The following is a 27,911-nucleotide window of genomic DNA, read 5'->3' on the forward strand; positions in this document are numbered from 1 at the left end:
AGCAATTATTTCTTTCGAAAAATCAAAATGATGATGAAATGTAAGATTATTTCACATCGATATGTATCCTGTGCACGTTTAGTTTTAATGAAATGCACCCATCCAAATTGTCGTTCATATGAATCTACTTTTTGAAACGTACAACGAGCATATAATATTTTAAGAAGCGATGGAACGTTCATATGATGTTGTTTGTTGTCACAGGTACGCGACCCGGAGGAATGTTTACAATCATTCAGGCTATTTCCGTTTGTAAAAAGAAAAACGTTGACCTATCGAGTGATCGAACATAAGTTGAAATGGCGAGTGGAAATATCGGAAAAACGATTTCAACTGGCTGTCTTATCGAGAAACTGCGAGCGAGCTGGATTTTATATATATGATGGTGGTAATTTTACAGCTAGACGCTATGGTCCGTATTGTCCTGGTGATACCTATGGTCGGCCCGTCGTCAAGTTGATTACATCAGGAGGATCGGTTACTGTAGTAGGATACGCCTACGACTGGGATAATCAGCTAACAGTCAAGACTAACAAACTTTCATGTATCATGCTTCGCGCTACTGAATGTGACGGGTATATGTTAAAGCAGGGAGAAAATCGCCTTAAAACGACGTCAGACTGTATCGTGATTCTACCCGAAAACCGACGTCTTCCTTTGAGAAACATTTACATATTATCAGACCGCGAATATCAAATTGATCGATGTGCTCCGGAATATTTTATATTCGCCAAGTGCCGGCCCGATATGAATATCAGCAGTAGTTTTATTACGGGAAATACCTCAACAAGAACTCCTGTGTTAAACAAGGTATCATTTAATAGTCCTTATCCTTTTTTGAGACCTGAGCGATTTATCAAACTGAGACGAAAGTGCTATGGTACAAAAAGGGCCGGTCATAGCGGTTTAGTCCCTAAGGATGTGTGTGGACTTGTGCAATCGCCGAACTATCCGGGACCTGCCGGAATTACTGTTCAAAGAATATTCTATGCAGTCATTTATAAATATCATTACGGAAAATTTCGTTATTACAAATTTGTAATCAAATACATTGAAATGATTGAATGCGTTAAACAATCCAGATTCTCTAAAGAAGCAGTGTTGTTCGTACAATACGTAAGTGGAAAATTTACTAAAACCGAACACAAACAAACAATCTGTGGACGACACGCAGGGCATATACTTTACAGTCTGATGGCGTCCACACATGAGTTTCAAGTGACCAACAGAATCCCAACATTTCGGATACAATACATTCTACAAGAATCATTCCCAATAAAAGACCACGAGAATAAGTGTGAGGTGGGATTTCTATATTCGGGAATTTCATGCGTGAAATACATCACAGATGAACGATTGAATTGGGAGAATGCTGAATTGTACTGTAGACAGAAGTATGCGGGACATCTACTAAGTATCAACTCAGAACAGGAGATGAATTCCATTAAAACGTTATTTGCTACAAAGCTTCTTTTAACTGCATATTCGAAGAGAGCACTCATTGTGTTGATTGGATTGAAAAAACAGGTAAATCTAATTTAAGTTGCATAAAGGTATTGATAACATTATCGGGAGTTGGGATCTCAGAACATGAAATTTACGGGGGAATTAACGGCCTCAAGTCTTAACGGTCAAGTTTAATTTCGGCACTAACTGTTATTAGCCAATAATTTAGTTCGTACCAGACATTACGCATATTACTTTACAATTCTCTTTTTAGCCTGAAACCAGCTTTTACACGTGGACTGACGGCAAACCGTTGAGTTACACAGAGTGGTATAAACCAATAGATAACGACACGATACCGGACGTACTTCAAGGGTTGATATCTTATGAAAGAAAACAACCGACAAATGACGTGAATATGCCGTGTACAGCGATGATACTGAATAATCCACGAGGATCAGCGAACTGGGTTCGATTCCCGTGTCAAATAGAAGAGGTTCACGTGCGATTCTTTTGTGAATCGGAAAGAAATGATATCAATAAAAGTATGGCTGGGATAGAAAATGATTCAAAACATAATATGATATCCCAAATTAAACAAGGTATTTTGAATAACAATACGCTGAATACAATGAGTGCAATAGGTTGGTTAGGTATAAATGGACAATGTTATCAGGTACTGACACGTTGGGAAAATAAGGAAACTTTTGACGTGGTTAGTGCAAGAGAAATGTGCCGTGAGGTACGCGGGGAAATAGGTATAATACAGGACTTGACGCAAGCCAAGGAGATGATTTTCAGATTTCGTTATCAGCATCAATATGGCGCTATATTAACTTTGGATTCTAGCAAGCAGTGGATGATAATGAAGCCATTTGTTACCAGGGATGAAATTACTTACGATCAGTCGGTTAATTGGGTAATGATACCCTGGGAAAATGCAAATGACAAAATCCATTCTGTTTTGTGTTCCTATAATGTAACTGATGAAGAGTTGGCTTCTTTAAGTGGTTGTAAATCGTGGCAGTTTAAATGTAACGATCAAAGATGTATCAGCGACCATCGCGTATGTGATACCAGACACGACTGTCGACACGGCGAAGATGAACTCAGTTGTACGGATATAAATTCATACAGTCAGTTTCAATGCTTTGATGGTGAGATTGTATCAATAAGTGGTTATTGTGATTTCATACAGGATTGTGTGGATGGTTCTGATGAGAATTCGTGTTTTCATGCCCCGTGTTTGTCCGAGGAATTTCGTTGCATCAGTGGTCAATGTGTCAGTGGGTCGAACAGATGTGACGGAGTAGCTAATTGTAATGACAACTCCGATGAAATTGAATGCACCTCTCAACTATGTCAGGGGTTCTTATGTAACAGTGGGGACTGTATCAGTTCTCAGTTGTATCAGGATGGAGTCGTGGATTGCACTGGAACTCTTGAGGAAGATGAATTAGTTACGAATCCTTATATTACAGTGAATCCTACGATATATTGCAATATTGAACACCACTGTACGACTAACTTCACAAATCTCTGTACAGAATCTAATGAACAAAGATGTTCTTTCGATTCTCCTCATTGCTATTCTAGACGTCACAGGTGTATTCTAGAACGAATGACAAATGGTTTCCCAGTTTGTAGAAACCTTGAGCACGTATTGAAATGTGAAGAATTTGTATGCCCAGTTGGTACAGTGAAATGTCCAGCATCGTACTGTATACCTATCAGACAGGTGTGCGATGGTCGGTCAGATTGTCCTAATTCAGAAGACGAGCGAAACTGCGAGACTTTGTCATGTCCGGGAATGTTTAAATGTAGCCAGGAAAAGCGATGTATTCCACAGACTGAAGTTTGTGATGGTGTTGTGAATTGTAAACGTACAACTGATGACGAGGCTTTCTGTAACGTCACGTGTCCTAAAGGTTGTGAATGTCAAGGGCATTCGATCAAATGCAACAATTCTCGGCTCACATATGTAAATGGAATTTTCCAAGCATCAACGCGAATTTTGTCAAATAACCAAATTGTCTTGGACGTCTTTACATTTTCCCAATACGTTTATCTCCACATGCTCAACCTCACCGCCAATGAATTGTCTTACCTTTAACCAAACTCGTTCAAGAACCTGCATAACTTACATACATTAGACCTCACACACAATAACATAACATCATTATCCACAAATACATTTACTGGTCTGTATAGTTTGAAAGAGTTATTCATAACTGAAAACCCACTACGTCGTTTAGAGGATGACACCTTCCAAGATTTAAAGTCACTTCAAGTTCTTGATCTTCATGGACTTTCCTTGTTCGTGCTTGACAAATTCGTATTTAGAGGTCTATCTTCTCTACGATCGTTGAATATCAGTGGTAACAGAATACGTCGTATTTCACTATACGCATTTTTTGGATTAACTACACTTGAGACCCTCGATATAACCGATAATTACAAAGTCATTTCTGTAGATAGACAAGTTTTTGACAATGTAACGACATTAGCATTTCTAACGTCTGATGCTTATAAATTTTGCTGCATGGCTCCGAATGTTGACCAGTGCCTTCCCGAAGCTGATCAATTTTCCTCCTGTTCAGATCTTATTGGGAATACAGCTCTCAGAGCTATCATCTGGGTCATCGCTTCATGTAGTTTCTTTGCTAACGGATTTGTCATTTCCCTTCGCATCCGAGCGATTCGATTCTCCTCCTCAAATCCATCCTCAGACATCATCATTATAAACGTTGCTTTATGTGATTTTATGATGTCTATATATTTGTTTCTGATCGCTGGAGCCGATTACATGTATAAGGGAATCTACTTTCTCCATTCAGAATCGTGGACGGACAGTGCGCTGTGTCGTCTTGCCGGGGTCGTGGTATCTATTTCGTGTGAAGGCTCATTGACATTCTTGCTCATAATGACGCGTCATAGATATTCAAATATCGTTAATCCTTTTTCTGTGAGCCTGATTACATCTCCGAAGTACGTGTCCATTATTTGCTGTATATGTTGGGTTGTCCTGGGCATTATTGCATTACTACCTCTTACACCTGTCCCGTACTTCGGAAGCAATTTCTACGGCGCTACAGGGGTTTGTTTACCTATGAATTTGATTTCCATTGATGTCGATGCCTGGCATTATTCGTTCATTATTTTTTCTCTGTCTACGTCAGTCATACTTGCTACGATAATGGTGACTTACGCGCAAATGTACAGGCTTGTATCTGGAAGCAGGTCTGGTTCAGGAAGAGCTGATCCTACCGAACTGATTTTGGCCCGCAGAAGTTTGGTGATAAATCTTTGTAATGTAATTTGCTGGTTACCGTTAATTATCGTTCAGTTTTGCGCGGTATTTCGGGTGGAAATACCGAATCAGGTAGCGGCTTGGCTTGGGGTTCTTTTCTTACCAATCAACTCGTCCCTTAATCCCTTTTTATATACAATACTGACTATTGATATAAAGTCCATACGAGCAAAAGCTATGCGCCAAATGAATTGGGTGAACAAATGAAAAATGAAACATCTAGATTCCTTTCGCATAAGAATGCTGCATTTTTCTTTACATTCAACACAATTCTAGTTCTTGTAGTAGTCATACGCATGGTTATATATAGATATATATGGATATATATATATATATATATATATATATATATATATATATATATATATATATATATATATATATATATATATATATATATATATATATATATATATATATACCCGTAATATATATATATATATATATCCGGTAATGTTGGGTAGTTTCTCTTTTTTTTTTAAATCCAATTGTGATGCGTGTTTTATCATATTTCATCGGTTTGTAGATGGATTTTGACAGTGTTAGTAGGGCCTGGCTAGTATTTCAGCTATGTAAAATTCATTTGCAACATGAGATTGATATAGAAATCCGTGGCCAGTTTTTGCTGCGCGCATAGAAATTCAGGGTACTCAACTTTAAAGCTAGTTTTTTTTTTTAAATAAATTTCCTTAAATTCTAGGAACTGTGCGCATTAACACAATTCAAGTGGAATTCATAGATATCTTGCCCAGTTTTCGTTGTTCTATGATTATTTAACTGCAGCGCGTCTATTGACATTCCGAGTTTCTGCGCTGTTTCAACTTTGTGTATTTTAGAATAAGGTGTTACTTGTTCTCATTTTCTGCTGTACCCGCAGATTGCAGCCAGCAAAATGACCCTTTACAATAACGGATATCCCAAGGTCACTTCGACTTAGTCTCAAATTTTATGTGATAATCAAGCTAGTTTAGGCCTACCAGGGGTGCAATCATGTCGTCCACCAATCCGTCTACGAGAGAGGAGCGTATCGATCTGATTGTCAGCGTTAAATAAAAACGAACAGAGATTCGACTAATTAGATGTTAAATGGTGTTTTTATTGGATGTCATCTCGATGATAATAGCAGAGAAACTGACAATTGCTTTCAAGCAATTTAACACTCAATATTCGTCCCACGGACATTTTTCATGACAGGTACTTGGACAGTTTGCTTGGCAGGCATCCTTTTGTGCGGCGGGTGTTCGACATTTTACCCAGCAATTGTTGAGACAGATTTGACAATAATCAGGCTGCGCTGAATCAGCGCCACTAGCGACCATTGCGACCAGAGCTAAAACTACCAGAAACTGAAAAAGAGTATATTGTTACCAGAGCTGTACTTCCGCGGCTTATCAATGATGATTCCACAGTGGCTGCTCGCTCGAGAGTTCCACGCGTGCCAAGGGCTGACCCACAAGGTAAAATATTGTGCAGTAGGACATAAACCACTTTGGCAATAGAGGATTCTACTTGTGGCAAGTAGGGTCCACCAGGTTTCGCTAGTGTGCAACTACTGTGGCGATAGTTTAAGATCCCACAGTGAAAAAGAAATCGATGAAAATAAAACAACAAAAGAATAGCTGCAAAGCGACGATAACGGGTTTTCTGCCAAAATAAATGTTTTTGTCGGGGATTCGAGCCAAATATGATGACTATATTATATCGCGATGTAAGCCTTAAAATCACCTTCGATATCACAGGATTAGAACGTTCACTATACGCGACACAATTCTATTTGTAGCGAATTCAAGTCATAGACGGCGGTGTCTTATTTTTACAAGTGGAAGCAAAATCTGAACCCGATAAGATGAATGGCACTGTTTGACAAAAAATATAACGAACAAATATTTGGTATCCGAAAATCTAATTAATTGCTGAATCTCGGAACCAAACTTTATCAATTCGGGCTTACAAATTTCTAGAAATATCAAATGAGTAGGTAATGCGGTTTATGTGTTATAAGTATTATCAATTGTTCTTGTAATTGCCAAAGAGTTCGGTGGCCCTAATAAATCTATAATTAACATCAGTACACATGATGAAATACGTAAAAGACATAATAATCAAAATATCAAAACAGGACGTGTTTAGTGCTTCATAAAAATGACGACAATTTACAAATTGACTTACTAATTCAGAGAAATGGTTTGAAAGAAAAGTTTGCAAATCAACTTCCGGTCAGTTTTTTTTTGTAAGGTAACAACGCCAATATACTTTTAACGAAAATAGTGTGGAAAAAGGTAAGTAGACTGACGATGGAGAATGTGAAGAGAGTTTTCTGCGAAAGTCCATAAAATCCTAATTACCTTTGATGACAACATGTTTTGCCGATATTGTAGATCTCAGATCCCTGGCGTTCGTGGAGTCAATGCGATGTGTTTTACTGCATGTGCGTTACGCAAAGACACGGGTGGAAAATAGCCGTTTGAATAATGGAGATTCGTTATTTGCTAAAACTGTTGAAATTGTGAAGATGATTCCCGACCACTCAGACGCACTCGGTATCGTCAATGTCAAATAATATATATCGTATTACATTGAAATCAGCAGCTGTGAAACGTACGTCCCTGAGCAGAAACTACCCCGTTGTCCTTGAGATGCTTATTCTGACGATTCCGCATAGTCTTCATCCATCCGTCCTCTGAAATGACACCATTCTTGAATCGTTGAATTCACCAAGAACGAGATGGTCATCATTAGCTGCTAATTATAATTTTACTGAATCGTTGATAGTCATCGAGAATGAAAGGGTTGTCATTTGGTAAATAATCATGATTTCGGTGAATCTTAAGAATCATGTAGAGTGAGAAGGCCACAAATAACTGGTTATAATTTAACTGGAATTTACTTATTTCTATATAGTACGTATGTGAAACATCTGCTACTCAATTATCATGAATTCTGCGTCGATGTATAGAACATGTTACTTGATATAAATATTCGATTTTAAAAAAGCAGCTGGTCATGTAAGTACAGCAATTATGATTGCAATTGATTCAGATGTACTTCGCATTATTCCAATACCGTCGAGTTCACTTAAATTACTCTAATCAATATTCTGTTGGATGATTATTATTCGAACCGATTACTATGTTATTGAAACCCTTATCCCAACACGCACAGAATTAAATGAATTACGCATAGACTTTCGGTAGATTTTAGTACTACCAAACTTCGATGATTGATGTATTGACCTCCTTATCCTGTCCTATCCTGGTCGCGACAATGGTGTACACATTGTACAGCTATGCAGGCGGGTTTGTATCTTTATAAAAACAGACTGATGTTTTTTTTCCGATGCGGACAGTCGCAAAGACGGACGGATCAACGGACTGACCAACAGACGCGGGCAAAAGTTAAGGTACCAAGTTCCCCGCTAAGTCCCCGGGACAAAGATATTGTTGCGGTAAACTTGCAGAGTATTGTTATAATTCTACGTTTATTCTACGTCTGCGAATCTTTGCATAATGAATTGAAGCTCAGTCGATTACGTCGCATCGAGTGGACATTCTATACTTAACAACCCCTGAAAAACGGTTGAAGAAATCCTCTGAATTGCCGAGAAATTACAAACAAAAGTAGGTGTATACCTGTTTTGAAACACTCTGCATATACTCGTAATGCATCAGCAAAAAATTGATATTCAGGAACGACTTGAACGAAACGAAAATAATTTTGAGTATTTCAAAGTATGATTGGGCATATCGAAATAATCACGCGTGGAAACATGAAATTGAGAATTGCTGCTCAGAGCGATGGTGCCGTAATTACTAATATATTGATGTGTATGTCGGAGAGCTAGTACTAATGACAGAACGGGGGAAAATATCATACGCGAGTTCGACAAAAATCAGCGGTTGAAAATAATTGCTAGATTTCTAAATTGCTGAGTGAAGCAAATAGATAATTTCAGTAGAAAGATACAATTGTTCATCATTTATGAGTGGAACCTGAAGATATGTGGGCAACCAAGCAGAATTTGAACAGTGAAGGAATTCCTTCATTCTGACGTGAAGAAGTTACTCTGTATGGATCGATTGAGAGCGCTGTTTATAGCGTCACTGATCGTCTGGCGAGGTTTAATCGCACACGCTGATCTGTCTGACTCTGTGACGATCAGTTCGTCTTGTCACAACACTTGGTTCCCCGTCGATTCTACGTCCGGTTACATCGTTTCACCGAATTACCCGTCGTTAACGCGCGGTGTTGAATGTCGTTGGTTCGTCAACAGCTCTTTACCGGGAACTTTCAACATCAAACTATACTACGACATCGAGCCGTCGATATTCTGTAGTGATAACTACCTTCTCGTCGGTGAGTCCGATAACAGATTCTGCGGTGAAGGAAAACATGAAATCCGCCGTAACGATTCGATGTCGTTGATGTTTAGGAGTAACGTCGATGGTGCGCGGGGTAGTCGGGTTTATATCACCTATCGTTATGAAAGAAGCCGATTGAGAATCAGTCATCGCTGCAGTGAATCTAATTTTCAAATGGATGAAATGAAAATGTCGACAGGATACAAATTCACGATGTTGATGCGTGATGGTTGTCAGATCTTCCTGGAATGGGACGCCCTCTCGACTGGTTCAGCGTTGAATTTGACATTCGCAGATTTTGACCTAAAACTCCCACCTTCTGTCGATCCAGCGTCAAGTTTTCGAATCAATGACGGCTGGAACACCAGCAGTGAACCGATAGCGCTTATGGGTGAACAACGCGGACAGCAGCCGTCATCGTTTTATACTAAAACAAACAGTGCCGTTTTCAGTTTGCTACATGGGCATGAGGTTACCACAACACTATCAGTTCAGATCTATAGAATGTCTGATTGGAACGTCTCTAATCCGTCAATTCGAATGTCTTATAACGAGTCCGGAGTCCTTATTCCAGACGACAACAGTTTACACGTAATAACTCGATCAAAACACTTACACTGCTGGTCTATCACAGTGCAGGTGTTACAGTACGTCGTCTTCAACTGGACACGTGATCTCAGCACATCCGGTGACGTCATTGGTGTATATAAACTAGAAGGCTTACGCGTTGTAGGAACTGATATTTCACTCGGTTACAACTACCTGGAATCACTGAGTGCTAATTCTGACGGCTTTCTCGTCATACTGTGCGTTTTAATAAGACCAGGTGTTTTACAGTCGAATGTAAAAATTGAATTTGAAGTTAAATCTATCTCTATAGGAGACGTACAAGTCTACAAACCCAAGGTGAGTTAAGATGTCCACTCGGTTATAGCTAAATTTAATGTAACTTATTTTGTGAACCAAAGAATATACATCGTCAAACACCTTTTTTTCTAATTGCGATAAAGAATATTCAATTTCAAAACACGGTGCCCTCGCGGTGCAACTGATCGAAAAAGTATCTGAAAATTTTAATCAGCCGTTCATTAGTCATTCATTTATCCTTCCCTTCCGAACGCAGAGCCGTCGGAAGGAATTTTTCAGTGGCGAGGCTTATCTCTGAAGGGTGGTCTGGGGGCCCTCCCCTAGAAAAATTTTGAAAATTCAATCACCGGAGATGCGTTTTGGGGCCATTTCACGGTCTCATTCACAGAAGCATTTGAAGTCGTGAGCCAACCACCTAGTACAGAGAACGACGAGCTGCTACGCGGTACAGCATGCTTTCGAAAAAAATTTTGTTAAGCAAAAAATTGGGGCGGCTTGGGCCGCCCCTTCCTCCCCTGTTCCGACGGCCCTGGAACGGATGAAATACCGTATGAAATATGGTATGAAATGACGTATGAATATGAAATAACTTCCAGTGAAGTGAGCGTTTGTCAGAGATGACGCCTGCTGACATAAACAATAAAGTTCTGAAATTACCCATTTAGAAATCACATTTCTCTGTAATGGCTAAAACAAAATTCGAACCAGTAGCATATTTGATATTTGTTTTAATATATCACATTTGACAATATACATTTTACGTAATATTTCGATGTTTCTTCTATTTACAGCGGCACCGCTGAAAGATATTTATGAATTCCTAATAGAAACTAAACTCATTGATATTGTAGGTAAAGCGCGATCGGTTTATATCGTCAAACCCCTTTCCTTTTTCTAAGATGAGGTTTACGTATGGTGTATTCAAGTATGAATTCGAATGGAAAGTTGAAATCTACGACATCGATCTGGAATTAGCGGTGCTGTCTGTGAATTGCAAAAATGCTGGATTTTATATATATGATGGTGGTAATTTCACGGCTAGACGATACGGTCCGTATTGCCCCAGCCCATCGGGATATAGACGAAGCGTCGTCAGTCTGATTACATCAGGCGGCCCGGTGATCATGGTGGGCTATTCCATTAACAGTCAAATCCAGCACAAGGGCGGCGTGGTATTACGTCCGTCTGACTGTGACGGCTACGCGCTACGGGAAGGAGAATACAGCGTTACAGTGCCGCTGACGTCACGCTGTTTCACGGTTTCACCCGAAAAACGAGACGTTCCATTACATCATAGTATCGACATATTATCACCGCACGAATATGAAATGAACTCGTGTTTGCCTGATTTTATCTCGTCATATACGCCGTGTAGTCGTTATTTGTCTATCGATAGGCAGCGCCTCGAAAACAGTCTCGTACTGCACACTGTTACAGTAAATGATACGCGCTTGTTCAGAAGACGCCCGTACATCATTGAATTGAGGCGCGTATGTCAAACGACGGATAGACGTAACAGACGGTTCGGCGATGCGGAATCGAATAAAGGCGACTGCGGAATCTTTCAGTCACCGAACTACCCGGCTTCAGTCGGATATTCGAGTAATACGATCAGATACAATCTCAAGTTCAAATGGAATACAGCCCCGATAGAGTTTTACCGATTCGTTATAAAATATATGGAAATAACACCGTGCATGAAAAGTTCAAAAGGGGTTCGATACTCAATCTTTTACGTCGAGGTAATGAAATACAAAGACAGCGAGACGAAACATGGAGATAAACTATGCGGAATATACGCCCGAGCAGGATTACAGTTTTATAGTATCAGTACAGGTCCCCTCCTCTGGTTCGAACTGAAAAACGATATTCCGAAATTCCGTATTCAATACATTTTAGAGAAACAATTTTTGATGAAACCGCGCGATATTGTCTGCAAATCGGGACTCATAGATTCAGGAGTTTCCTGCGTCAAATATATCAGAGACAAACGTCTGAAATGGGAGAACGCTGAAATATACTGTCAACAGAAATACGGAGGACATCTTCTCAGTATCAACTCGGAACATGAAATGATTGCTATTAAAAGATTATTTGCTAGTAAACTTCTTCGAGATGGCTATACACAGAGATCACTTGTGGTGATGATCGGCTCGAAACTGCAGGTAAACTATACACGAATTTTCAAACGTCTTCTGTCAACAGAGATGTTTTAAATTTTCAGCATTTATTTCTAGCCTAAACTTGGTTATTACACATGGACTGATGGGAAACCCTTGAGCTACACAGAGTGGTTTAAACCAACGGGAAACGAAACGATACCAGCAGTTATTCGAGGATTGATATCTTCTCAACGAAAACAACCGATAAATGACGTCAATGCGCCGTGTACGGCGATGATACTGAATAACCCACGAGGATCGGCGAACTGGGTTCGATTCCCGTGTCAAATCGAAGACGACTACACGAGTTTCATGTGTGAATTTGACGGAGTTGATGTTGGAGAAAAACGGGGAAATGCAACTGTCAACAGTAGTGAATATGGACCAATTGAAATGATGTTTTCATTTAATTATATTCCGAGAAACAATTCACCGTGTAGACGAGGTTGGCTTGGTTTAGCCGGACAGTGTTATCAGATACTGACACACTGGACAAACAAACAGGGTTTGGATATCAGAGGAGCGAGAGAAATGTGTCGTGAAATCCACGGAGAAATAACTCATCACGAATCTGATATCATTAAAAACATAATTGAAACATTGCACTATCGGCACCAGTATGGCGCTGTACTGACCTCTGGTGACAGAATTATAAAACCAATAATCACTAGAGATGACATAACTCATACGCAGATAGTTAAATGGATGATAAAACAGTTCGATAATGTCACAGATTTAGCGCATTCAGTGCTATGTTCCTATAATGTAACTGATGAAGAGTTGGCTTCTACAAGCGGTTGTAAATCGTGGCAGTTTAAATGTAACGATCAAAGATGTATCAGCGACCATCGCGTATGTGATACTAGAAACGACTGTCAACACGGTGAAGATGAACTCGATTGTTCGGGTTCAAACTTACACAGTCAGTTCCACTGCTCAGATGGACGAGTTGTATCAATAAGTGGTTTGTGTAATTTCATAAATGATTGTGTTGATGGTTCTGATGAGAACTCGTGTCGTCATCCTCCGTGTCTGTCCGAGCAATTTCGCTGCAAGAGTGGTCAATGTGTCAGTAAGTATAAAAGATGTGACGGAGTAACTGATTGTAAAGACGGCTCCGATGAAATTGAATGCACCTCTCAACTGTGCCAGGGGTTTTTGTGCAACAGTGGAGATTGTATCAGTTATCAGTTGTATCAGGATGGTGTCGTGGATTGCAGTGGAAGTCTTGAAGAAGATGAATTAGTAACAAATGCTAATGTTACGTTGAATCCTACAGTTAACTGTAATGATGGAAACCTATGTACGACTAACTTCACAAATCTCTGTACGGATTCCGATGAACAAAGATGTTCTTTCGATTCTCCTCATTGCTATTCTAGACGTCGAAGGTGTATTTTGGAGAGAATGACAAATGGTTACCCAGTTTGTAGAAATCTTCAGCATATATTGAGATGTGAAACATTTGATTGTCCAGCTGGTACTGTAAAATGTCCAGCATCTTACTGTATACCGATGGGACAGGTGTGCAATGGTCGACCCGATTGTCCTAATTCAGAAGACGAGCGAAACTGCGAGACTATGTCATGTCCCGGCATGTTCAAATGTGGCCAGGAAAACCGATGCATTCCCCAATCTGAAGTTTGTGATGGTGTTGTGAATTGTAACCATACTACTGATGACGAGGCTTTCTGTAACGTAACATGTCCTGGGGGTTGTAAATGTCAAGGCCTTTTGATCGACTGCGGAAATGCCGGTTTAACAAATATTACGGATCTTTTCTCGGCATCAACTCGAGTTCTGATTCTGTCGAATAACACAATTATCATGGAGATATCGACATTTGTTTCATATGATTATCTTCGGTTGCTCAACATCTCCTTAAATAAATTGTTTTATATTTTACCGAATGCATTCTCAAAGCTGCATAATCTAAACACATTAGACCTTACGTATAACAACGTAACATCATTATACACAAATACATTCACCGGGCTGTATAGTTTGAAAGAGTTATTCATAACTAAAAATCCACTACGTCATTTAGCGGACGATACGTTCCAAGAGTTGAGATCACTTAGATCTCTCGATCTTCACGGACTTTCCTTGGTTTTACTTGGAGGAAATGTGTTTAGAGGTTTATCTACATTACAGTCTTTGAATATCAGCAGTAACAGAATTCATCATATTTCACGATATGCATTTGTCGGTTTATCTTCACTTGAAATTCTAGATATCAGCAACAACTACGAAGTTATTTCTGTCGACAGAACGGTTTTCAATAATCTGACATCATTGCGCTCCTTACGGTCTGACGCCTACAAGTTTTGCTGCATGGTTCCGAGTGTTGACCGGTGCATTCCCGAAGCAGATCAATTTTCATCCTGCTCTGATCTGATGGGTAACACAGCCCTCAGAGCTATCATCTGGGTCATCTCTACGTTCAGTTTCTTTCTGAACAGTATCGTCATTTTATTCCGTGTTCGATCATTTCGACTTTCATCCTCCGAAAAGCGTAACATATCTTCTGACATCATTATCATCAGTATCGCAGCTTGTGATTTTCTGATGTCGATTTATTTGTTTCTGATCGCGGGAGCTGACTACGTGTATAAAGGAGTTTATTTCCTATATTCTGAAACTTGGACGGACAGTTCATTGTGTAGTTTCGCTGGTGTTATGGTTACTATTTCTTGTGAAGGCTCATTGACGTTTCTATTCATTCTAACGCGTCACAGATATTCAAATATCGTTGATCCATTTTCTGGAAGCTCGATTACATCTCCGAGATATGTGTCCATTATTTCTTGCCTATGTTGGCTCATCGTAAGTGTAATTTCTTTAATACCACTGTCACAATCGACTTATTTCGGCAATACATTTTACGGATCTACTGGAGTTTGTTTACCTATGAATTTAATTTCAATTGATAGCAATGCCTGGCAATATTCATTCGCTATTTTTGCCGTGTTTAACTCGGTCGTACTTGCTACAATAATGATGACGTATGCACAGATGTACAGACTCGTATCCGGAAGCAGGTCCGGCTCGGGTAGAGCTGATCCTACCGAATTGATTCTGGCACGTAGAAGTTTAGTGATAAATCTGTGTAATTTATTTTGCTGGTTACCGATAATTATCGTTCAGTTTTGCGCTGTATTCCGAGTCGAGATACCGAACCAAGTGGCGGCTTGGTTGGCGGTACTTTTCCTACCGATCAACTCGTCACTGAATCCACTTCTTTACACCATCCTCACTATCGATATAAAATCAATACGAGCAAAAACCAAACGCCGAAACTATTAGAAGAAACGGCAATTAATGAAATCCTAACTCTTGTGTGGATTGATTGGCCTGCATGTAAGTTATAATGTATTTGAAGTCTTTTTAAACCGCGTGTATTGGCTTAGTTCTTATGGTATTTTTCTTTCATCTTCAATGATCTGGTCCCCCTTAGAGGTCGTCCATTAATTCTCTCTTTGTTTGAAACATTACAATTATGTAATAATTACATTAAATAACATATTGAATTGAAACGGACGACATGCGCACCGACAAAAAGATGGCAGAAAACTAACTTTTTAGAAAATAAATCCTATCCTGTCCAAATACACTCCTATGATTTGAACTTAACCGCTGCAGTTTCGAAATTTTTTAACAATCAATATTCTATTTCGAATATTTGAGATACAAAGGAAAAGAAACATAGACCTACGTATTCACTTGAAGAAATAAATTTACCGTCAATTATAAATAGGTGAATTTTAAACTGTATTTTGAAATTTATCTACCAGTAAAAGCCTTCTATAAGGACATATATCCATATCTACGTTACACAGTCGAAGTCTAAAGTGTATCATTCCACAGTAACTGTTAGGATTTTACCAATTTCATCGCAGCAAAGTAAGAAGCCGGAGTGTATTGCATTCAACTAACTCATAATCAGTACTTAACGCTACCTCGGGATACAATTTACCAATCCCAGCATAAAAATCTTGAAAATTAAGCTACACAAAGAAATACCCTAGTTTTTCGTCAGAATTGTTTCTGGTGAGCGATTTTTCTATTGCTTTAAGAAAAATGCAATCAAAAGCTCAACCAGATTCTTAGAAGAGACGCGGGAGGGATAATTTCTTTTACCAATGCCAAACAAAGACTCAGAAAAAATTACAGAAACAGTATTGATTTCTTTCTCTGAAGATTATCCACACAGAGGACGTGTTAATCTAGTGTAGAATAAGTAAACCGTGGTCGGAAGAGTGAACGATGATAATAGATAACAGGCCAGGTAAATACCATAGATTAGATTGAGAAAAAAGTTATGGGTTTAGATTGCGACATACAGTTAACCCCTTCTATACCACTCTCTTATACCTCCATTTACACCAAACGCCAGGTTTTCTCTATGTACGGAATATTTAACTTGACATCTGAAAAAAACAACCCAGATATAATGCTCTCGTTTCCCGCCAACACGTTTCCACAGTACAGTCCAATATTCGTTAGTTTCATGACCCGTTGAACATCCTCCCTCTGCGGGGACTCGAACCTGATGGCATCGCTACACTCAGCCACGGCACGAACCCCTGCATCAGTAGACCGGGTGCGCAGGTACATGCGCAGCTTTCCGAACGAAAACTGGCGGCACCAATCAGATTGCTCGTTGTATAATCGTTGAGGCAAATTTCAAGGAAGAACTATAAATGGGAAAACCCGGGCTAAAATAAAACGGGATTTCTGATTGGCTAAAAATCAACTCATCTGAACTGCGCATGTATCTGCGCACACGGTTGATTATGGCAGGGTTTCGTGCCGTGGCAATCTCGATGCCATCAGGTTCGAATCCCTGCCGGGGGAGGATGCCCGTTGAATAGATGTCAGCACATAATCGAGACTCATTAAGCCGGGCGCACACGAGGCGATTTATCGGCGATTTTTGTCGCAAGCGACAAAATCGCTGGGAAATCGCGTAGTGCGCGGTCAGTGGCGACCATTGTCGGCTGACAAATCGTCGCCAGCGACAAGATCGCTCAGTATCTGGCATGCTAGATATTCGGCGACAAGATCGCTCAGTATCTGGCATGCTAGATATTCGGCGACAAGATCGGCAGCAAATCGCCTAGTGTGCGGCTACTAGCGACGAATCGCTTCGAATCCATTTAAAAAACAGTCGTCGTGAGAGTTGAGGATTTGAAACTTATTTAACATCCAGATCCTTTAGAAATATGTATTCCATGTTAATGTTTGTCATGAATTGTAGATATGTATTTCTTAATCACTCCGTGTACATTTCGTGGCGAGTATATAGAACATTTCATTCATTTCATGACATTTTATGTATTACAGGGTGGGGCTCTGATTCTAACAAATCAATTCTACGAGATATATTGCTTCCGTGTAACAGAACAATATCAGCGCTGATTTTATAGTCCCAACTGAATGAACCGGCGGCGGCCATCAAATATAGAGGCAATACCGAATGAATTCTACAATTACGGGAAGATGCCTAATACTACGATTCGGGAAACTGATACATTGCTGCCAATAAACATAATCATTGACGCTCATTGAGTCTTTGCCGTGCAGCTAGATTTTTTTAGCCGTTTCGTTTTCGCAAGAGACCGTAATTGATCGGTGGCCGAGGAAGGTGGGCCCAGGGAGGTGGGCACCTCCCTGGTATTACTAAGAATTTCGTTGCAAGCCGAATCGAACTAACGGAGTTCCGGCTGCATGTTGCAAGCCGAATCGAACTAACGGAGTTCCGGCTGCATGTTGCAAGCCCAATCGAACTAACGGGGTTCCACTGCATGTTGCAAGCCGAATCGAACTAACGGGGTTCCACTGCATGTTGCAAGCCGAATCGAACTAACGGAGTTCCGGCTGCATGTTGCAAGCCGAATCGAACGAACGGGGTTCCACTGCATGTTGCAAGCCGAATCGAACTAACGGAGTTCCGGCTGCATGTTGCAAGCCGAATCAAACTAACGGGGTCCCACTGCATGTTGTAGGCGTAATTCAATCCTGATCTTTTTCTTGAAATCGAAAGGGAGTCCAACTTATCTTTTGTGATTTCATTCGACAACCCCCTACCCCTCGAGCACGAATTCGCAAGGCTTTGTACCAAGAAATGAAGTTTCGAAAGAAGGAAAGTCTGTTTTAGAAATCAAAATATGTTCCATGGATGAATAATACATTTCGCGCAAAGTATCTGCATCTGCCGAAACAAGCATTTTTCTAATCGTTGATTTCTAACGCATCTGCCTTTCGAACAAATCCAAAGTAGCAGGTGGGCCAAGCCCGAAGAGCTGTTGAAAGTATCGACGAATCGAGCTCAAGTGGCTGCAATTCGGAAATATAACGCCGCATTATTTGATTCTGTTCATCCAAACGGCAGAAGTTTGGTAAATCTATCTTCCTTCCCCGGTCGAAAATACTGCAGTGTGAAGGCTATTTCATCAAAGGTAGGGAAATCTTATGTTACATTATTCGTATAGGTTGAAGGCAGTTGGCGCCAGAGAATCTGCAATGGATAGAACTTTTTTAGGCTTATTCGATGAAAAAATTCATTATCCAAGGCACACGTAGCGTGACTGATTTAATGCGAACTTCCTTCAAATGTGGGCCGAATGCGCACGTTGTTCAACACAAAAGCGCTCGAAATGCTCGGCGGGTACCTAAATGAATCGTTTGAGAATGGACAATTTTTTCAATTTCCAATAAAAGAAAACTCGAAAATCGTATCTAAATTTCGAAAAAGTTTTTACACAAATTTGTTGAATGACACTGACCTTTTGAAGAGCACTTTGAAAATATTATTTAGGGGGTTCGCTCGCTAACCCTCCCCCCGAACCACGGGCCTTGTGTGCGGTTTTGTGTGCAAATCATGTGGTAACCGCGTATAGGTATACAGCAAACTACAAGTATAGGTCGAGGTCTGAATATTTTAGTGGTAAAATCCAGGATTTAAAACGATCTACTTACATACGCCGATCTTTTACGGAACCAGTATTTTAGCTTCTGCGGCCCTATATTGGAAGAGGTTTCCAAGACTTTCAATATTCAGCCACCATCTGATCGGTGACATCATATGAATTTCATTTGAATGTATTTTTCATTTTGTGAAAGATATTCTTTTTCAAAATATAAAATAATTTCCCTACCTACCTGTACCCTATGACATTTTGACCGTAAACGAATGTATATCTTTGGCCTTATTCGACTACAAAATAATTCTATGAGAAAGATAGGATACAATATAAACTTATAGAACTTTGAAGGCAACTTATTTTTATAGAACTTATTTTTTTCTATCAGAATGCATATTTGAATACAGTTTCTTGCCTATGGCTCTGATATTCTTAATGATTATAATGATTAATAATACTTTCAGAGCGAGGTGATGTTATTGACGATGATGCGAGTGTTGTTGATGTTTGGCTATTGCTGTTGTCTGGTTAGTTGTAGTACAGATCGGATCGTCTTGAACGAGGATGAGTTGAACGGTGGTTGCACGTCGGATTGCACGAAGATGCCCACGAAGTTCGACCTGCACGGGTGTAAAAAGATCGACAACTGTCGCTTAAACACGAAGGCATGGCTTCGATGGTTCCACGATTGTGATTATTGCAACTGCAAATGCACGGCCAAACAAACGAAAATCGACATGGCCGAGACAATCAAGAAAATCAGCAAATCGGAAAAAGATCTGTACGGTACATGCGCTAACAGCTGCGATAAAAGTAATCTGGTCAGAAACAATTTGTTTGGTTGCGATAAAATAAAAGACTGCAAAAAGGACGAGAACGCACCGAGTTCCATTAGTGGTGTATATAGTTGCGATACATGTATATGTTCGTGCGTTAACGTACAAACAGCCAAGAAATACCAGCTGATCAATGTCAAATATTTTATCAAAAAAGCTCAAGTGATTAAGAACGAGAACACGGAAGTCACTTCTGCGGTGGTCATCAATAAGAACAAGTTGCAGCAACAGATGTCTCAAACTCTGTCGTTCGAATACGTCTCCCAAACCTCGATGTCGACCAGCGAAGAGACGCAAGCGGGTCTGGAAGTTTCCGTAACTGCCGGTATGACTGTCGGCAATCCGGAGGTTCTCAGCGCTAGCTTGTCAACTACTTTGACTACAAGTATGAATAAGGGATTCTCGAAAGAAGCCGGCCGCACAAAGTCGAAAACGAAAACGTTAAGTTTGACAGGGACGGCCAACGTACCGAAGTTTTCACAATTAAGAATGACCGTAGCAGCGAAACGCGTGAAAGTCAATATTCCATACACGGCCGATTTGAAAGTTACTTACACCGGAGGCAAGACAGAGATAAAGAGAAATGTAAGAGGTTATCTCAAAAGTGTGGATATGACGAAGTTTAAAGTCGTCATAGGAAAGGCAAAACCTTTTCGACCTAAGAAACCTCAAAAGAAAAAGGGTAAAAAAGGAAAAAAATAATACCAGTAAAAATGAATTCAATCAATCATATCCGTAATACATCGTATCATACAATAACTAAAATATGAATAAGCAATTGTTCTCATTCATAACCTGTCAAATTGTGGATATCTAAAGTTAAATGAATATGATGATGGATGCTTTTATGTGATTGAAAACAACGTGTTGTCTCATTTTTTTAGTGTGTGGTTTTTAGAGTCAATTTTTTAACTTTTCTGACAGTGATGGTGATTCTTCGCACATCGATTCATCTGATACGTTTCGCTACACGAATGGAGCGCATTTTAACGGAAAGGAACAATAAATAAAAAAAGAAGAATCTTGTATTTACACGACAGATGATGACTTTGGGTGAATACTAGCGCATACCTAGGTATGACCAGCGCTACAGACCTTTTTAAATTAGAGTCATTATAAGATAAGATATTTATGATACGGTCTCCGTTCCTTTCCGTGCCTCTCCGTTCCTCGAAGTGTCATAAGCCCATTTTAATGACATGATATTCAGAGAAGAATCCCTTTGAATACGTGCAACTGAGCGTACATTCATACAAATGATTCATTATAATAAAACATTATCCAATCTCCAATTCCTAGGGAGCTGATTTGATGAAAAAGAGCCTCGTTATTACGTGATGTTTTCGCGAAAAAGGGGGCTAATGATAATTATTGAAAACCATTTGAAAACTGCCTTAATGCACAAATAGGCCCAACTGCCAGGGCCTTAAAAGTCAATACAAGAACTTTAACCGACAACCAGTGTAAAGAACGACAATCTTGGCAAATTGACCCAATTTTTCTTGGGCTGCTGGGCCCTGATGGGAAACATACAAATAGTATATAATCCATCATTAAAATGCTCTGCGAAACTTCGCCAAATGATTGGAATCCGTCTAAGGACAAATGAGCGAAAAGTGAACACAAACAGCCTGCTGAGAATGAAGTCTCGATTAGGCTCAATATCTGACGAAAGACCGGGTTGACTGTAAATTCAAACTAACACTTAAACCGTCAAATAAAAATACCTTTTAACTCGGATAAAGACCAGTCAATACCACACTGTTAACTCAGACTGAAGGTTATCCTTTTTTAAATTTGGATCTTTTTCAGACTCGGTGATATCTAAGTTGTCGGACGTATCGTGAAAACTGCCTTGATTGAAAGAAAGAAAAACATTTTTTGTTTTTTGTTGAAAAAAATCTTCGTTCATTTTTACTGAATCATTTATCGCTTCAACTGAAATAAGAATGTTCACGTCTACTGAGTTCAGTGTTCACAGGCTGCGGAACGTTTGAAAACACCGAAAAGCGCAATATGAAGATCGACAGTTCCTTTTAATTATTTGTAGTAAAAACGAATGAAATCTATGTCGACGACACTTTTTTTGAAAGTCTTTCTCCTATCGCTCCGATTTACGGGAACATAAGCGAGGACTCCGGAGTCATTGATCGCTAAGTTTGTTGAACTAGCACTCCTTGAGTCGTCGATTTCGCCTTGTCTTCGCCGTGTTTCTTATCGACGTCGTCCTCTTCGCCCCGGACCCGGATGTTGTATTTCTCGCGGTAGTCGTTCAACTCTTTGCCTTTGGCTTCCAGTTGTTTCGTCAAATTCGTAACTAACATTCCGATCTGCGGGGGAAAAAGAATGATTACGATTTCATCAATCGATCGCCATTAAAACGAGGACATCAACTACTGTGGCAATTGAGGATGCTGCTCACCCAGCTGTCGGAAGGGATTTTGCAGTGGTGAGGCTTATTTCTGTACAGAGGGTCAGGGGGCCTTCCCCCAGAAAAAATGTTGTAAAATTCAATTGCCGGAGATGCGTTTTGGGGTCTCATTCACAGAAGACGAGAAGTCGTGAGCCACCCACCTAGTACAGAGAACGCATTCAACACATTTTTGGGTAACCCTTTCAGTGCTGACTAATCAATACCCCATAGTGGTGGCGATAATTTGAAATATTTGAAAAATTCCACTCTAGTGTGCTGCATAACAGGAATACCACAATAGTGTCTACACCGCGGCGCGGTGTATCGTTAGTTACTAATATTTCACTGTGTTTGACAGGTGCTGCCATCTTTCAATAGAGATAAAAACTAATTAATATTGACATAAATACACCGCAGTGCGGTGTACTAGCAAAATCCATCACCCATTTATACACCCTACTGTGGTGTAGACGCACTGAAAGGGTTAAGCAAAAAAGTGGGGCGGCCCCGTTCCGACGGCTCTGCCCAGCCAGGGCGAACTTCCATTTTCTCCGCTAGTCTTCTAGTGGACGGACCTAATAACCGAAAGCACTATGATAGTTCGGTCATAAGGTATTTCACAGCGTCAGCCATCTTGGAACCGGGCCTGAATAACTTGGATTCTATTCGAGTAGAAATAATAATAGTTCTTACTTGTTCTTTATTGTTCACCAACGCAGGAGAAACGTCTTTAACAGTTCGTTCAACCAGTATTCCACCAACCAAACGATAACATTTCCTATCGCCATCTTTAATATCCTTCAGGGTATCAATTACTAGTCTGCAAAACAATAATACCCAAACATGACACTTGACCAAATGTAGTTAGTTACCAAATCGTTGGTGGTAAGGCAAAATAAAAAAAAATTAGTTGTTTATCGTCTTTTCATTGTTTATTTCAGATCACGGATAGCGACTGGAAGTGTGGCGCCACAAGCAAAACAAATACAATTCAATTCATAGAACTTTATTAACTTAAGATTTTAAAATCGATCTAAATACGCTCCACAACCGGAAATCCACGCTGTGTACGCTCCATAACTGAATATTGACTTTTTGTTATTCAGCGAAGGCACTTCGTCGATCGATAAATCATTTTGTTTGCTGCTATACTGTCCTACAATCGACATGAAACGGTAGCTATGGCAAACATTTTCGATTGGAACCAAAATAGAACAAAATAAAAAAAAAGAAAGAAATTGGGTCGAGTATATTTCGTAGGGTCGGGCGGGGACGATAAGCAACTAATTTTTTTTATTTGGCCTAAGCTTTTTATAATCGGATGAGCTTATACCAACGTTAGGGATGACAAGGGCCAAAACACGGTTGAAAAAAGTAACCCTCAAAAATATACTTTCTATTCACTTCAGTCCACAATTAATGGATTAATTCACAAACTAACACAGGTACCTTTCGAAATAATCCAATTTTATGTATGTTTCGAGTGATTAATCACCATTATTTTGAGAAATTAATCAATTTCCCCACAAATTTCACCAGTGGCCGCCATTTCTGCATATTACATGTGGCATGATAGACAAAGTGACCTACAAGGATTTACATATAAAACTTCCAAAACGAAACAACAATTTTTATTTTTGATGGTTTTTCCAACTTATATTTCAAATCTTCGTGATTTCCATAATAAATAATGCAAAGGTAAATTCTGGTTTAAGAAAAATGTGAATAAGTGTTGATTTCTTAATTTTTTCAATTTCGTCGTTTCGTTAGTTTGTCTTGTGGTCCTGGCCTCAGTCCACACGCTTTCAAAATGGCCGCCGTTGAATCGACGAAAATTTACTCTCACTTTACGGCCGATTTGCACTTGGATTAAGATCGTCATGTGAGGTGTTATAGGTATCAAACAAACAACGAATCTGTTGGGCGTTGATTACAACAAAATTAGACGGATATCTTAAAAGACCAGAAAATGCCAGGCAAATTACTCGTCAGTCAAATTGGCTGACGAAAATGGATCCAGAGGGGGGGTGGGCTTTCAGGGGTCGTGAACACCCCCTGCTCAGCTACCAAAAAATAATTTTTAATTGTTTTCTAGAAGGAATGTACTCAACATGAAGTGATTGTTCATATGACAAATGAACTGGCAATCAGCAGTGACAAGTTCTAGCGCTGTTCTTACGAGATGATTGGATTGTAAGTCGACCTGAGCTTGCTTTAGGTGGAATTTTCGCAAGTTGATAGGCCTATAGGAGTTCGAGGGCAGCGATACCGAACCCTGGCAAGTGAGGATGAACAGGGTTCTGCGCGTCCTACCCCGGCGGCGGGGATTCGAACCTGATGGCATCGAGATTGCCACGGCACGAAACCCTGCCACACTAGACCGAGTACGCAGCTACACGCGCAGCTTCGATGATGTCATTATCAGCCAATCAGAACTCCCGTTTTATTTTAGCCCAGATTTTCCCATTTATAGTTCTTCCTTCATTTTTACCTCAGTGATTATAGGCCTACAACGAGCAATCTGATTGGTGCTGCAAGTTTCCGTGCGGTGAAGCTGTGCATGTACCTGCGCACCCGGTCTACTGTGGCAGGGGTTCGTACCGTTGCTGGGTGTAGTGATGCCATCAGGTTCGAACCTCGAATCCCTGCCGAGGGAGGGAGAATATGGTTTGATGAGGTGAGGGGAGAAGAGAGATTGGGGATAGGGAGGATGGGTCTCAGCAGGTATTCACACTTCACAGGGGCTTGTATTAGAGTTGTAGGTAATGTAACTAGGGGCCCAGGGACACCATGCCCACTTGGGGAGTGGTTTCAAATGCTCAACAATCTAACAATTTCAACATTCAACGCCCCCTGGTGACCATTTACAAAAACCAATGACCTTGAAACTCACCACAATCATAGAACATGTCGACAGCTACGATTTTGTAATTGTGATAACAAAATATGCCTCGTTACCAATTTAATATGGAAATACTAAGTCATTCTACTATTCAACGCCCCCTGGTGACCATATTCAAAACCAAATGACCTCGAAACTCACCACAATCATAGAACATGTCATGAACTACAACTTTGCAATTGATCATGGTAACAAAATATGCGTAGGTACCAATATAATAAGGAAATACTAAATTATTCTACTATTCAACGCCCCCTGGTGACCATACAGAAAAACTTATGTCCTTAAAACTCGCAACAATCATAGATGATGTCATGAGCTACAACTTTCCAATTGATTGTGGTTACAAAATATGCATAGGTACGAATATAATAAAGAAATGCTAAGATATTGTATTATTCAATGCCCCCTGGTGGCCATATACGAAATCCAATTACCTTGAAACTCACCACAATCATAGAACACCTTATGAGCTACAACTTTCTAATTGATTGTGGTAGCAAAATACGCTTAGGTATCAATATAATGTGGAAAAACTTTTTCCCACTTACGAATGAGTACTGGTGACACCAAGATGGCCGCCAATTGCGTCATAATTGGCTGATGAAAAATACCTGTCTCAGGTATAAAACATCCCTTTCCAAAGAATACCCATCACAAATTGTAATGAGAAATGGCAAACCAGTAGGAAGCTACAGGACTCAGAATTTGGGCCAAAATTAACATTTTTGGGCACTAAAAAGGTCATAGGACGGCCATCTTGAGTCCGACCGACCCAATTTTTGTCATGTTGATGGGCCCTGGGGGGATTCACATATATCCGAAAGATCAAGGTAATTGATCAAAGCGTCTTCAAAATTTCCCTCAAAAAGTTCAAAAATGTGTAAAAAGTGCGGATTTTGACGAACAACAATGGCTGCCAGTCGGCCATCTTGATTCTGACAGGGCCAGTTTTTGGGCTGAAGATGTGTCTAGGGTAGATACATGTAAAAACCAAATATCAAGACATTACCTTGAAGCGTCTTCAAAACTTCCCAAAATAACTGGATTCCGTCTACGGATGGACGGACGAACGGACGACGGACGAAAAGTGAACGCAATAGCCCGCTGGGACTAAAGTCCCAAGTGGGCTAAAAACGATAATCTGTTAATCCAATGTCTATAGTATATATAAGATAACAAGGGGGCTTATGACACTCACAAACTACTCAACTTCAGTCACTTACTATTTCGTTATTTCTCATCCGATTTTGATAATCCAGGCTTGATATGAAAGCTAATAGCTTCCTGCTTCTAATGAAACTAATCCAGTTAACTTCCGATGAATAGTTCGTGAATTATTTGTCTTTGAACGCGAAATTAGGGCCGAATTCGCGTGGACCGAAAATGCTATGACGCCGGTTTTTGCCGATTTCGAAATTTAAAACGTTGAGTTCAATACGAAATCCTTCACCGATTTTGATGATCGAGGGCTTCAAATGCGCAAAACATTCTATATTTTCTAGATATTGCGGTTGTTTCGTCAATCCATACGATCTTCCAGCTTTGCAAACACGAATTTTCCGATTTTACGTCAATTCACAAACTCCATGCGCGATCTCAAACAATGCTTAGCGCAATGCCGAACCAAAATGAATTTTATTTCCAATTTATTTTCAGTGTAGGCCTATATTTACGTGAAATTCAGAATCTATTATTACCTGATCGTGTTTATTCTAGCTTAAATAAGATAAAACATTATTTGTTTGAATTGTTACGAAATAAAATTCACTGCGGACCTGTTGCTAGTTCAAGTTCAAGGTCGCCATCTTGGGATCGCGTGTCGAGTTCGTGAATTGACGATTGTAAAATCGAAAAATTCGCGTAGTTGCATAGTTACAAGATCGTACGGATTAACTAAACAACCGCGATATTCAGAAAATATAGAATTTATGTTGTGCGCATTTGAAGCCCTCGATCATCAAAATTGGTGAAGGATTTCGCGTCGAACACAACGTTTGAAATTTCGAAATCGACAAAAACCGGCGTCATAGCATTTTCGGTACAGGCGATTTCGGTCCGAATTTCGCGTTCAAAGACATATAATTCACGAACTATTCATCGGAAGTTAACGGGATTAGTTTCATTAGAAGCAGGAAGGTATTAGCTTTCATATCATGCCTGGATTATCAAAATCGGATGAGAAATAACGAAATAGGCCTAGTAAGCGACTGAAGTTGAGTAGTTTGTGAGCGTCCTTTCCCCCCTTGTTATTTTATGTATACACTATATACATTGGATTAACAGATTATCGTTTTTACATTACCTACAACTCAGATACGAGCCCCTGCCCTGTGTCACACTTCACTTACTCATGTTCTTTACAGTCCATTTCTAACTCGGATATTTTTGACGCCAGGGCGCGCTGCTGTTGTCTCAGCTCGTTGAAGCCGCTGATTATCGCCTCTTGATTCACTTGTTTCTGTTTCTGAGCGGCTGCCGTCGACATTTTTACACCGAGTTCAGTCGAAATTATCGAGAGAAAACTTGAGTAAAGTGCAAATAAATATCCGAGGAATTCCTGGCTCCACAATAGAATCTTTTTTCAATGTTGTCTTTACCGTATTTCAATTCAATCCAATTTTTCTTATTAAAGATACATTGCAATACTTCATCTATTTTTTTGAGACTTCAAGTGCATTTAACGGATTT

General features: G+C 39.9%; 1 protein-coding gene across 1 annotated transcript; it reads right to left on the bottom strand.

Moving 5' to 3' along the window:
• Window positions 1–21,803: 21,803 nt before the first annotated feature.
• LOC141907153 (prefoldin subunit 2-like) lies at window positions 21,804–27,806 on the bottom strand. The gene is made up of 3 exons (XM_074796727.1): window positions 27,572–27,806; window positions 23,012–23,138; window positions 21,804–22,235 (listed from the first exon to the last, which is right to left on the bottom strand). Exons 1-3 carry the CDS (start codon window positions 27,706–27,708, stop codon window positions 22,059–22,061), a joined length of 441 nt encoding a protein of 146 aa, XP_074652828.1. The 5' UTR covers window positions 27,709–27,806; the 3' UTR covers window positions 21,804–22,058.
• Between the last annotated feature and the right edge of the window lie 105 nt (window positions 27,807–27,911).

The sequence above is a fragment of the Tubulanus polymorphus genome, chromosome 6 (assembly GCF_964204645.1).
Source record: "Tubulanus polymorphus chromosome 6, tnTubPoly1.2, whole genome shotgun sequence".
Lineage (NCBI taxonomy): Eukaryota > Metazoa > Nemertea > Palaeonemertea > Tubulaniformes > Tubulanidae > Tubulanus > Tubulanus polymorphus.